We start from the raw sequence: 12965 nt of genomic DNA, 5'->3' as shown, positions 1-12965 counted from the left end.
GAGCATTTTATTGTGTTTTTGCCTTATATCTTAAAAATTATAAAAGATAGATAGAAACTTAAATAAGCAAAAATGACCAGCAAGACAAGCTTAAGATCTATTATAATTCCGACGATATGGAGGAAATCATTCAACGACTCCTTATTGAAATTCTTGCCCTTTGGGGACGATTTTTACATTTTGTTTTTACAATTTTTTTTGCGTTTTGCCTTATATGTAAAAAAATATAATAGATAGCCTTATATGTAAAAAAATATAATGGATACTTAAATCACAAAAATGATCAACAAGGCTACTAACAAGTCAAATTTTGCCGAATATAGTTTGTAGACTGTCCCTTTTTTTTTAGGAATGATTGCCCTTAAATTATGATTTTTTTTACCCTCTTTTGTGTTTTGAGCAAAAACTAAAAAAGAAAAAGGGGCACTAAACAGACTAAAGGATCAGTAATACAAGATTTACAAAACAGATTTTTTTTCACATGAATTCTGTTCTCGTCTACAATGTTGGAGAGTGTCCTTTGTTGAATATGCGCATAGACCAAGGTGAGCGACACAGGCTCTTTAGAGCATCTAGTTTTTACTTCCATCGCGTATTTCTCAGTATAAAGGAAACATTTTATATTTGGTTTGACACTTTGTAATGAGGATTTGTGTTCGTTATGTAAGAAATTTTTATACTACCGAAAAAAATGGCGTTCGTATATTGCTATCACGTCGTCGTCGTCGTTGTCCGAAGACATTTGGTTTCCGGACAATAACTTTGGTTAAAGTATATAGATCTCTATGAAATTTCAACGAAAGGTTCAATACCACAAAAGGAAGGTTGGGATTGTTTTTGGGGGTGACGGTTCCAACCGTTTAGGAATGAGGGACAAAAAAGGGGTCCAAAACAAGCATTTTTCTAGTTTCAGGACAATAACTTGTGTATAAGTATTTTGATTGCTCTGAAATTAAACCACAAGGTTCAATACCACAAGTAGAAGGTTGGGGATTCATTGTGTGGGGAATTGCCCAAACCGTTCAGAAATTAGGGGCCAAAACAAGCATTTTACTAGTTTTCAGACAATAATTTCTGTTTAAGTGTATGGATGTCTCTTTAATTATACCACTTTTACAAAAAAGAAAATTTCTTCATATATTATTTTTTTTGGAGGGGGCGGGGTAAATTTTATTTTGCTAATTCTTTGTATATAGTCTGAAAACAGATTTACTAAGTATTGCGCAACAACACAGTGTATTGCACAACAGCAAGACACACTTGAATATTGTGTCCATTTTTGCCCAAACTGTTCAGGGTTAGACCTCTGAGGTCGTATCCAGTTGCGCTTGGCGAAGCACATTTTCAGATTTGCCGGGAGGTCACTTGCTTTGGCGATATTTTGAATATTTATTATACCAATTAAGGTAAATCACGTGTCTTCTGCCATCTTGGATTGTAAGAAATATGACGGACAACAGTAATAAAAAAAAGAGGATAAGGAAACCAAAGGGACATTCAAACTCATAAGTCGAAAATTAAGTGGCCACGCCATGGCTAAAAGGAAAAAGACAAACAGACAAACAACAGTACACAAAGCACAACATAGAAAACAAAAGCCTGAGCAACACGAATCCCACCAAAAAAAGGGGATGGTCTCAGGTGCTCCGGAAGTATATCATACTGAAAGACAAGCCAACGGACCTTCCACAGGTTAAATAAAACAAGGTCATGCAATTCTTTTACAGTGACAATTTTCATTCCTTCAAAAATACTAAAAAATACACCATTTAAATAATGTGCAGAAGTGCACATTGACATGCTTTTTTAATCTACTAAGATATGGTCTTCAATTAGAACTGAAAGGTTCGACACGACAATCAAGATATAATTGTTTAATTTCGACTCGTACAACAGGTCTTGTGATATTTAATCACTCTTCACTCCTTCTTTACGTCTCGGTTATTGTATAGAAAGGTATATACATGCACTATGAAAATTAGAGCGAGGGGCTTTGCTATACCTTTCTATACAATATCCAATTTAGCACATATTTACAACTTGAGTAATCCTGTAATTAGTCTATTGATATGTTTTGGCAGACTGGATGTAGCTCATTTACGTAGTTTTGTAAATCTACTCACTATAATATCATTGTAAAAATGGGATTTCAAAAGGCCCTTGACTTTAGAATGTAAAGAAGGTAGCTGCTGGTGTAAGTATGTATTTACGTGGTAAGATGTCAAAATGAATTGACCAAGAGCAGACAATTCTTAAATTGCAGTAAAAGCTTTACATTCTTGAAAACATTTTTTTAATTTCACATAAAACCTAAAACTAGCTTTTGAATGAGTACAAACAGTTGGATCCCACTCCCACATCTTTGGTTGAAACACCTTTTAAAAATGGCTGGATCTGCCCCTGGTATGTACCCATAGGTAGTCTAGTAGATAGTTTATATGCATGAAATATTTGTTACTGGACATGAGGCAACCAATTATCGACCAATTTATGACTAGATATATCAAATTGCTTTATTAATAATTTCCCTTCAAAAGATTCATGGTTGACTCTTTTTGTGTACAAAGTAATTGCATGGAAGATAAAGGATTACAAATTTTAGATTGAGTTGTACTTTAATCAAGGTATAAAGCACCATTATTATTACTCTTTATTTAAATGAAAGAAACTTTTTTAATTGTCAATACAAAATTTAGATCAAAAGATTGATTAGTAGGATGTTAAAAATCTGTTTGAAAACTAATTACAAACTATTTAGTTAAATTTGGAACACATCATTTATTTCAAAATAGCCAGTAGCAATTTTTGTTCTAATATCTTGATTACAATACAATGAAATTTTACCCTTGTGGTCATTCATGCGTAGTTACTTAGTACACGGAAAAAGTATGTACTATGAAAATTAGAAGGCAAATTCAAGCAATTTGATTAAACGAGAAGTTGTAAGTATGTGCTAAATCCATTGCAAGGGTTGACTTTTTGTACTTTTTATACGCCCGTTTACGCGACGTATCATGGTATACCGTTGTCCGTCTGTCCGTTGTCAACATGTCGGACATTAACTCAAAAACGCTTTAACCAATTTGCATACAACATTAGTGAATTGTTTATATCTATTGACGTGAGCTCCCTTTCGTTAATTATAAATTTTAGATTTTACGTTTCCGAGTTATGGGGTTTTATTCATAAAAAAAGGGGGATTTTCCAGTTTTCGGACAATAACTCTAAAATGCTTTCACCAACTTGCAAGAAATTGTGGTGAATTGTTTATATCTATTGACATGAGCTCCCTTTCGATTTTTATATATTTTATATTTTACGTTTCCGATTTACAGGGTTTTATTCATTAAAAAAGGGTGATTTTCCAATTTTCGGACAAAAAATCAAAAATGATTTCAGCAGTTCTTATGAAACTTTGGTGAATTGTGTATTTCTATTGATGTAAGCTCTGTTTAGAATTTAACTAGATATCATTGAGATAGGAGCCATCTCTGTGGGCCCCGCTGTGAATAATGTGCATTAAAAAATTGTATCTTTACCATAGGACATGGGTTTGTCAACTGAAATCAAAGTTTTTGACCTTGACCTTTGACCTAGGAAGTTGTAAATAAATTATGACACACCCTTTGGTGTTGGTTTATAAACATGTCAAGTATAAACTTTGAAATGATAACGGTTCTCAAGATATAGAGTGGACACAATCTTTACCATAGGACATGGGGTTGTCAACTGAAACCAAAGTTTTTGACCTTGAACTTTGCCCTAGGCAGTCGTTCATAAATTATGACACACCCTCTGGTGTTGGTTCATATACATGTCAAGTATAAACTTTGAAATCATAACGGTTCTCAAGATATAGAGCGGACACGGACGGACGGACAGACTGATCACTATAGGGCGACCCGCCTTTGGCGGGGCCCTAATAAATTTTACATTTTACATTTCTGAGTTATGGAATTTTAATCATTAAAAAAGGGGGGATTTTCCAGTTTTCGGACAATAACTCAAAAATGCTGTCAGCAATTCTCATGAAACTTTGGTGAATTGTTTATATCTATTGATGTAAGCTCCCTTTACATTTTCATAAATTTCTAATATGACATTGAGAATTAATTGAACTTTATTTGTTTATAGTCTGACAACAGATTTACTAAGTATTGCGCAACAGCACAGTGTATTGCACAACAGCAAGACATCTTTAATTGAATATAAATTCAATTCATATAACCAATTTCAATTTCTTTTACAAAATTTATTCAGAAACCCATAATATGTCAATTTTTGCCCCAACTGTTTAGGGTTGGACCTCTGCGGGCGTATCCAGCTGCGCTCAGCGAAGCAGTTTATTACATTCTGTCCTAGTTTTTGAACTTTGTGTTATTTTGTTTTTGTTTTAGGCTCCGTCCTGGTTTTTGAACATGATCATCCTATACTACATGAAGGATCTGAACTTATTTCCGGAAGAAAATATGCAATAAGGACTGATGTGATGTATTCATCTAAAATATCAAAGTCAAAGAAGGCAACGGATTCAGAGACAACCGCAAGCGAATCAGACACTTAGCATTCACAGAACATAGAGAGTGTTGAATCTAGTGATAAGGTGACAGACCCTTCAACAACTGAAAATTCTAAGAAGTCGAATTTTCTTAGTAAACTATTTGGGTGACATTTTTGTGATAGAAAGCTACTGTGATTTTAATATTCGCACTTCTTCTTTCTTCATGTTTTCAGGTTTTAGAGTTTGGTTATTGTCTGAATCTTCTGGCGCATGGGGTATGCAATATAAAAAGCGGAAGTGATCAGAAATTTAAAATCATCATTTTTGTTGTTGATAATAGTATTATCTTTTTAAAGTACATTCATATCCTTTGTGTATCCGTGATATATATCTTGTATTTTTAATTCATAATTGATATTGAATTATGAGATGTTAATCTTTTTAATGTTACTCGTTGTTAATGATGTTGCGTTGTTCATGATGTTGTTATTAATTTATTTTGTTATTTTGTATTATTTTTGTATGTGATATTTAAGTAAATGTTCGTTTCATTTGTTTTTTAACCCGTCATCAAATTTAATATATTGAAGTAGATGTTTTTTAAACTATGTGTTATTGCTTTATATTAAAGTTTTTAAAAAAAATGAGTACACGTGCATGTTTAATTTCAATAGCGTAGCAGCTATCCACAATATTGTATCAAAATCTATTTGTTAAGTGATAATCCCCGGTTGTATCACCAGCAAAGTAGCAAGTACTTCGACACATTGCTAAAAATATTGATATAGTTTTATTGAAATTTGCTGTTATGCCTCGGGCATCACTGAAGAGAAATTAAGGTAAATATAATTCACCGTTCAGGAGTTATGTTTTTTTTCAAAAATGTACTAAAAAGTATGGGTCACTGAGCTTTTTTCACGCTACGGGTCGTGCACAATTGTCATATTTGGTATAGATTATGCATGGAAAACCCAGTTTTTGTGTGATAAAAAGAAAATCACACCATATAATTTAAAGATAAAATATGAGGAGATAGCTCTAATAATATGCTTTCAGATAAGAAAAAGAAAAATGGGGTCACCGGACTTATTTTCTTGCTACATAATAAAATATGTTAAGGTAGATCATCGGTATGTTTCCCGAGATAGAAATTCAATTTTCTTACACTTTGCCAAAATGAAGATTTCACTATGCTCCCTTCAAAAATATAATAAAAAGTTTGGGTCACCGTGCTATTTTTCAAGCTACGAGTCATTGAAAATTGCCTGAATTTGCTTAAAATGATTATGCAAAAATACATTTTTGTGCATAAAAAGCTTAAGAAATCTATGAGATGGAATTTTGAAATAAATTGTGAGAAGAAAGCTTTTATAATATGTTTTAAGAAAATAAAAAGAAAAAAAGGTGTCACCAAACTTGTTTTCTTGCTACAAGTAAAAATCAAAAATTTCCCTATCATTCCAGTATATTTTTTTACTAAAAGAGTGACCTCCCCTTAAATGGCTTAGTTGAAAAAATAGATTCTAAAACACAAATATTTGGTATTTGTTTAAATATTTTGGCTAATGCAATAAATCAACAAGTTTTCTTCATATAAATAAACAGTCTAACCAATAAAATTGCTCTTCTGTCTACAAATTTGCAGATTTGGGCAAATAACTAGACTGATTGTGAACTGCAATAGTACAATCTAAGATGGCGGTATACCATGAATTCTATTATAAAAATTACTTTATCTGAGTTATCTACCCTTATATCTGAGTTACTTACCTCCTCTTATGTTGCAAAGTTAAAAAAAAAAAAAAAAAAAAAAGGGAATCAAACCAATTTTTTTTTAATTTTTTTTTTGTAGAATACGGCAGTAAATATGATAAAACACATAATTTTCTATATTAACACAAAAAGTCTTGCACATGAATTACATAACACTCTAGAAACTTGCACATTTCATTAAAATCTAAAAGGATTGTTATCTGCTTTTTCAAAATCCAAGATGGAGGAAGACATTCCAGCCACCTTAATTTTTAACCGGATTTTCGACGAAAATGTCGGTTATTGATTTGGGGGTGTATGGCGGGCGGGCGGTCGGGCGGGCGACAGCCAAATGTTGTCCGTGCATTTACTCATGAACCGTTCAACCAAAGCTTTTCAACTTTTAATACGTTGTAACTGATGACAAAATGGAGGTCAAGTTCAATGATGACGATTTTGACCTTACTGTTGAGGAGTTATGGTTCTTGAAAGATTGAAAAATGGCGTTTTCAGTCGTGTCCGTGTATTTACTCATGAACGGTTCAACCAAAGCTTTTCAAATTTAAATATGTTGTTACTGATGACAAAATTTAGGTCAAGTTCAATAATTGCGATTTTCACTTTTCCTGTTCAGGAGTTATGGTTCTTGAAAGATTGAAAACTGGTGTTTCCAGTCATGTCGTTGCATTTACTCATGACCCATTCAACCAAAGCTGTTCAAATTTTAATATGTTGTTACTAATGACAAAATGGAGGTCAAATTTGATATTGACGATTTTCACTTTCACCGTGCATAAGTTATGGTTCTTGAAAGATTGAAAAATGGTCTTTCCAGTCATGTCCGTGCTTTTTAACTACTAAAGCTTTTCAAATTTTAGTATGTTGTTACTGTAACTGATAAAAAAAAATGGAGGTCAAGTTTGATATTGACGATTTTCGCTTTCACCGTTCAGGAGTTATCATCTTTAATGGTTCTTGTGATATTGAAAATTGCCAGGACACCAATAAATGTTAATAAATCTGGTTTGCTGTCGCTCTGACAGCCTCTTGTTGGAAAGCGTAAAATGCAAACATTTTGGACCTCACTTCCGTATTATTTTTTTTTATTAATCTTCAAAGTGCAATTTTACAAATATTTTGCAACAACCAGAAATGAATGAAATGTGTATTATAAAGATTTGCCCTTTTCATTAGACATTTTTATCATAAATTATTATAAGCCAAATATATGATCTTTATGGTTCAATAGACGAAACAATTATCAAAAATTCCCCTGTATAAATAGTAGTATCAAAATGTCATTATATAATTCGTAGGTGATTAGAATTGTATTTATGTTCGTCTACATATAAATATTTGAAATCCATCGTTACCCAGAATTTGGTTTTATGTTTAAATTTTCACTCTTTACTTAAACAGTCATACAGTAACATAGTTCCATGTTTTATGTTGTTAACCGAGCACAGAAATTTTGATACGACCTTGGTAAAGATATCAACCCTTTATATAAACTTATTCTAAAACGTTACCTTTTCAACCCTGTAACTAAATCTTTGAATAATGTATTTTATCGGTATAAATATTGATTTTGTTATCAGTGAATTAAAACCTTACTAAATGTTACACGTATGTACCTCACGTGCACGGTACTACAATCTGGCGATACCTGAGTGTATTTTGGTATTACATATAAGGTCGTATTTTCCTCTAACGTCTTTACGCTAAATTCATTGGAGGTTTTATGTGTACTGATTGATATTTTAGTCTTAGATACATGCTTTTTAATTAGTTCCTTTTTCCCATCAACTGGCTGTCAGTTACTGAACTACAAGTACTCTCAGATCTGTATCTGATATGTTGATGGGGATGAGGGATTGATATTTATCTTACCTCCTATACATTTCTAGGAATGTGATTGGTTAAAAGCGACCTCGTGGAAACCGTGTATATTCCATATAAGGTAGTAGGGAGGCGGGCCTTATTTCATACACGGTTAGTAGTGGTGTAACGTCCCTTTAGATAAACAAAAAAGTACTGAGAAAAAATCTTAAAGGTTTCAACAGACAAAGAAATTGATGATTAAGATTGAAATAAATTCATAAAACACATTTAAATCTAACAAGTTGTCATTGCTGACATCTGTTTTTGTAGGATCAATGGAGTAATTTCTTAATCGTGTTAATGCTAAATGTATTGAAGACTTGCTCATTTTGATAGATCAGTGGTCTAAATTTTACACGTTAAGATAGTCGGTAAGATAAATTCGTTACATAGTGTGCTAGTGAAGTAATTCGGCATATATGGGGTCAGTAAATTCCATATGGGGATTCGAGCTTCGCTCTCACCCCATATGGAATTTACTGACCTAATATATACCGTATTAGGTCAGTAGCACACTATGTAACTAATAATACCTTCCCATGTCCTGTCTGTGTCTGATGTGTTTCTATGTTTCGATTTGATAATTTAATATAATTGAGAATGGACATGGAGAATGTGTCAAAGAGACAACAACCCGACAAAAGCCTTTTTCAACTGACCCATTTCCAGTCTGTGTCTGATGTGTTTCTATGTTTCGATTTGATGAGTTGATATAATTGAGAATGAAAATGGAGAATGTGTCAAAGAGACAACAACCCGACAAAAGCCTTTTTCAACTGACCCATTTCCAGTCTGTGTCTGTTGTGTTTCTATGTTTCGATTTGATGAGTTAATATAATTGAGAATGGAAATGTAGAATGTTTCAAAGAGACAACCCGACAAAAGCCTTTTTCAACTGACCCATGTCCTTTCTGTGTCTGATGTGTTTCTATGTTTCGATTTGATGAGTTAATATAATTGAGAATGGAAATGGAGAATGTGTCAAAGAGACAACCCGACAAAAGCCTTTTTCAACTGACCCATGTCCTGTCTGTGTCTGATGTGTTTCTATGTTTCGATTTGATGAGTTAATATAATTGAGAATGGAAATGGAGAATGTGTCAAAGAGACAATATCCCGACAAAAGCCTTTGTCAACTGACCCATGTCCTGTCTGTGTCTGATGTGTTTCTATGTTTCGATTTGATGAGTTAATATAATTGAGAATGGAAATGGAGAATGTGTCAAAGAGACAACCAGACAAAAGCCTTTTTCAACTGACCCATGTCCTGTCTGTGTCTGATGTGTTTCTATGTTTCGATTTGATGAGTTAATATAATTGAGAATGGAAAGGGAGAATGTGTCAAAGAGACAACAACCCGACAAAAGCCTTTTTCAACTGACCCATATCCTGTCTGTGTCTGATGTGTTTCTATGTTTCGATTTGATGAGTTAATATAATTGAGAATGGAAATGGAGAATGTGTCAAAGAGACAATATCCCGACAAAAGCCTTTTTCAACTGACCCATGTCCTGTCTGTGTCTGATGTGTTTCTATGTTTCGATTTGATGAGTTAATATAATTGAGAATGGAAATGGAGAATGTGTCAAAGAGACAACAACCCGACAAAAGCCTTTTTTCAACTGACCCATGTCCTGTCTGTGTCTGATGTGGTTCTATGTTTCGATTTGATGAGTTAATATAATGAAGAATGGAAATGGAGAATGTGTCAAAGAGACAACAACCCGACAAAAGCCTTTTTTCAACTGACCAATGTCCTGTCTGTGTCTGATGTGTTTCTATGTTTCGATTTGATGAGTTAATATAATTGAGAATGGAAAGGGAGAATGTGTCAAAGAGACAATATCCCGACAAAAGCCTTTTTCAACTGACCCATATCCTGTCTGTGTCTGATGTGTTTCTATGTTTCGATTTGATGAGTTAATATAATTGAGAATGGAAAGGGAGAATGTGTCAAAGAGACAACAACCCGACAAAACCCTTTTTCAACTGACCCATATCCTGTCTGTGTCTGATGTGTTTCTATGTTTCCATTTGATGAGTTAATATAATTGAGAATGGAAAGGGAGAATGTGTCAAAGAGACAATATCCCGACAAAAGCCTTTTTCAACTGACCCATATCCTTTCTGTGTCTGATGTGTTTCTATGTTTCGATTTGATGAGTTAATATAATTGAGAATGGAAAGGGAGAATGTGTCAAAGAGACAATATCCCGACAAAAGCCTTTGTCAACTGACCCATATCCTGTCTGTGTCTGATGTGTTTCTATGTTTCGAATTGATGAGTTAATATAATTGAGAATGGAAATGGAGAATGTGTCAAAGAGACAATATCCCGACAAAAGCCTTTTTCAACTGATTTATTATAGTTTGTTCTTATGGTTTACTGTTACACCACTGTCCTATAATAGGTTAGGAGGAGGGTTTAGCGCTCTTAAACATGTTTAACCCGTACCTGTTCCAAGTCAAGTTCAGTAGTTTTCGTTGGTTCATGTTTTCTCGATTGAATTGGTTCATATTGTTCATGTCGGGGGCTTTTATAACAAGGTACTATCTTTTACAATTGTTCAAGATGGTAAAGTTTCCTATTATTGCTTAAATTCACTTTTCTGGTGGATATTTGTCTCATTGGCAACCATACTACACATCCTTATCTTTATTATATAACTTCTGGTAGGTCATTAATCATAATCCATGCCGTAAAAGCAACATAACCGGGGATATTAAAACAATGAAAATTAAAGTAACATATGTAACATGAACTAGCGAAACAATCCCACGAAGTGTGAGATTGAGCTTTTTGTCACATTATGCCAGGAAGAAGCGATCAAAAGGTGCTATAATTGTGGTAGTCAAAATTCCGTAACTCTCATGAAAATGGTCAAATCAAGATGCCGCTATGAAAGTTAACGATGATCTACATATGCTGGCAAACATTTATAATAAAACAGCAATGGTTCTGTCGAATGATATAAGAAAAGATGCGTTCACACAGTGTCATTTTTACAATACTCCATTTAAAATTGTAAGACCCATTAGGCCATTACTCCGTCAAATAGTGGAATAAATCTTACGTTATATTATGGTCAAGATAATATGAGTAGTCTTACAAGTATTCAAGCTTTCTGTAAAACGGTAATTGAGTTTGTATTGGTGAGTTTTGAACGGAAGGACCTCGGTTGGCTTGAAACTATTAAAATAACACCCGAGGTGCAGTGTGGTGGGATACATGCACAAATGGTCATTTTGTAACACACTCTTCTGATTTTGATCGACCAAATGAAGAGTTTTGTATAGTACTGTTATGTACTATGGTGCATAGTATCTGTAACTGAACGAAGGCTTAACCATTAAAACTCCCGAATTAATATGATTAAAGAATATCTGGTTCATACGTCAATTAGAAAGAATTCTGAAAAAACGGGAAAAAAATCACTCAAAAGTCAACAACAGAGGTATAGGGGAGGATTCAGATCTGTAAAAACATGTTTAACCCCGCCGCATTTTTGCGCTTATCCCAATTCAGGAGCCTCTGGCCTTCGTTAGTCTTGTACGAATTTTGATTCTAGTTCTTTTGTTTATTTCGGAGTTTAATATGACGTCAATTATCACTGAACTAGTATATATTTTTGTTTAAGGACCAGCTGAAGCACGCCTCCGGGTGCGCGATTTTTTCGCTGTAGTGAAGACCCATAGTGGATGTGGCTGTTTTCTGTTCTTTGGTCGGGTTGTTGTAACTTTTACACATTCACCACCTTCATTCTTAATTTTGACATTTTAAAGCAAATATAAAGATAGATGAACATTTTAGCTTAACTTGAAGTTTAGATTAGATCATATAGTTATTTTTACAAGTTGAAATGAGACAACGCTTGATTTAAACTCACAAATAAATAAAATAACAAATGTACAAGCATTCGACTGCATGTTTAATCGATAATTTATTGATACAGGATATTATAACTAATTTTTTAAGCCTTTTCAGTCTCTTATAAAAAAAAATGAAGGAACTTCGACTATTTGTATCGTGCGCATATGAGCTACATTCTTCATTTTTTTCTCCATTAGCCACTGGGGTAAAGCTGATGACCGTAACTCGATTCACAGTCATTCCAAGATGGCGGATGAAAAATTAGGTCATTATCTGTATTGTCTGTTAAAGTGTTTCTATATCATTTTCTTGGAAAAGCATATATAAATATGATGTAAATTTATAAAAAAATCACACTGAAATCACAAATCACTACAGAGAAATGTGCATGAAACAGGAAATTCCATTTGAAAAAATCGCTAAGATGACCGTAAAACACAATCGAGATGACCGTAACAGTATCAGCGAATACTCCAGTGGATGGTGGTTTGAGTAGTCATGATCACATACATTAAGGAGGCTCGAGGGTATAAAAATTTCAGAAAAAAATCAAACATTTGTTTTTCATTACAAATTTTATTTATTTCCTATTGTAGTTGCTACTTTATCATATGGTACAAAAATCATTCAAAACAATCACTTCGTGTTGGCCCCAGATGACTTTCAAAATGTATACATCATTGACAAAGTTCCAAATTATCTCCCTTTGGTGGAAAAATGCCATTTTTTGGCTCTAAAATTGAAATATCTTTTTCAACTCATCGGTGACCTATCTTTTTTAATATAATTTCCATATAAGCTGTACTTAAACTAAATTATAAATAATTGTAAAATTTTAGCGATTTCTGTAATAAATTTCTTTTTTTTATTTCGATATTACCTTAATTTTATTTCTCCTATTACTTCAACAGAAAAAAACACCTTTACAAAAATGTATGCTTCTTTCGAAGGCAGATTGTG

The 12965-nt window shown here is 33.3% G+C and overlaps 1 protein-coding gene across 2 annotated transcripts in view; it reads left to right on the top strand.

Annotated features, from left to right (window-relative positions):
• The window catches only part of LOC143077318 (uncharacterized), a 61940-nt gene extending 56791 nt beyond the window's left edge, over positions 1-5149 (top strand). For both annotated transcript variants that reach the window (XM_076252966.1, XM_076252965.1), the window contains exon 7: positions 4398-5149. In XM_076252966.1, the coding sequence (XP_076109081.1) occupies positions 4398-4564 (167 nt within the window). In that variant the 3' untranslated portion in view covers positions 4565-5149. The remainder of the gene's footprint in view (positions 1-4397) is intronic.
• Positions 5150-12965: the final 7816 nt, after the last annotated feature.

This window comes from Mytilus galloprovincialis, chromosome 1 (assembly GCF_965363235.1).
Source record: "Mytilus galloprovincialis chromosome 1, xbMytGall1.hap1.1, whole genome shotgun sequence".
Classification (NCBI taxonomy): Eukaryota; Metazoa; Mollusca; class Bivalvia; order Mytilida; family Mytilidae; genus Mytilus; species Mytilus galloprovincialis.
This window is presented reverse-complemented; position numbering and strand designations above follow the sequence as displayed.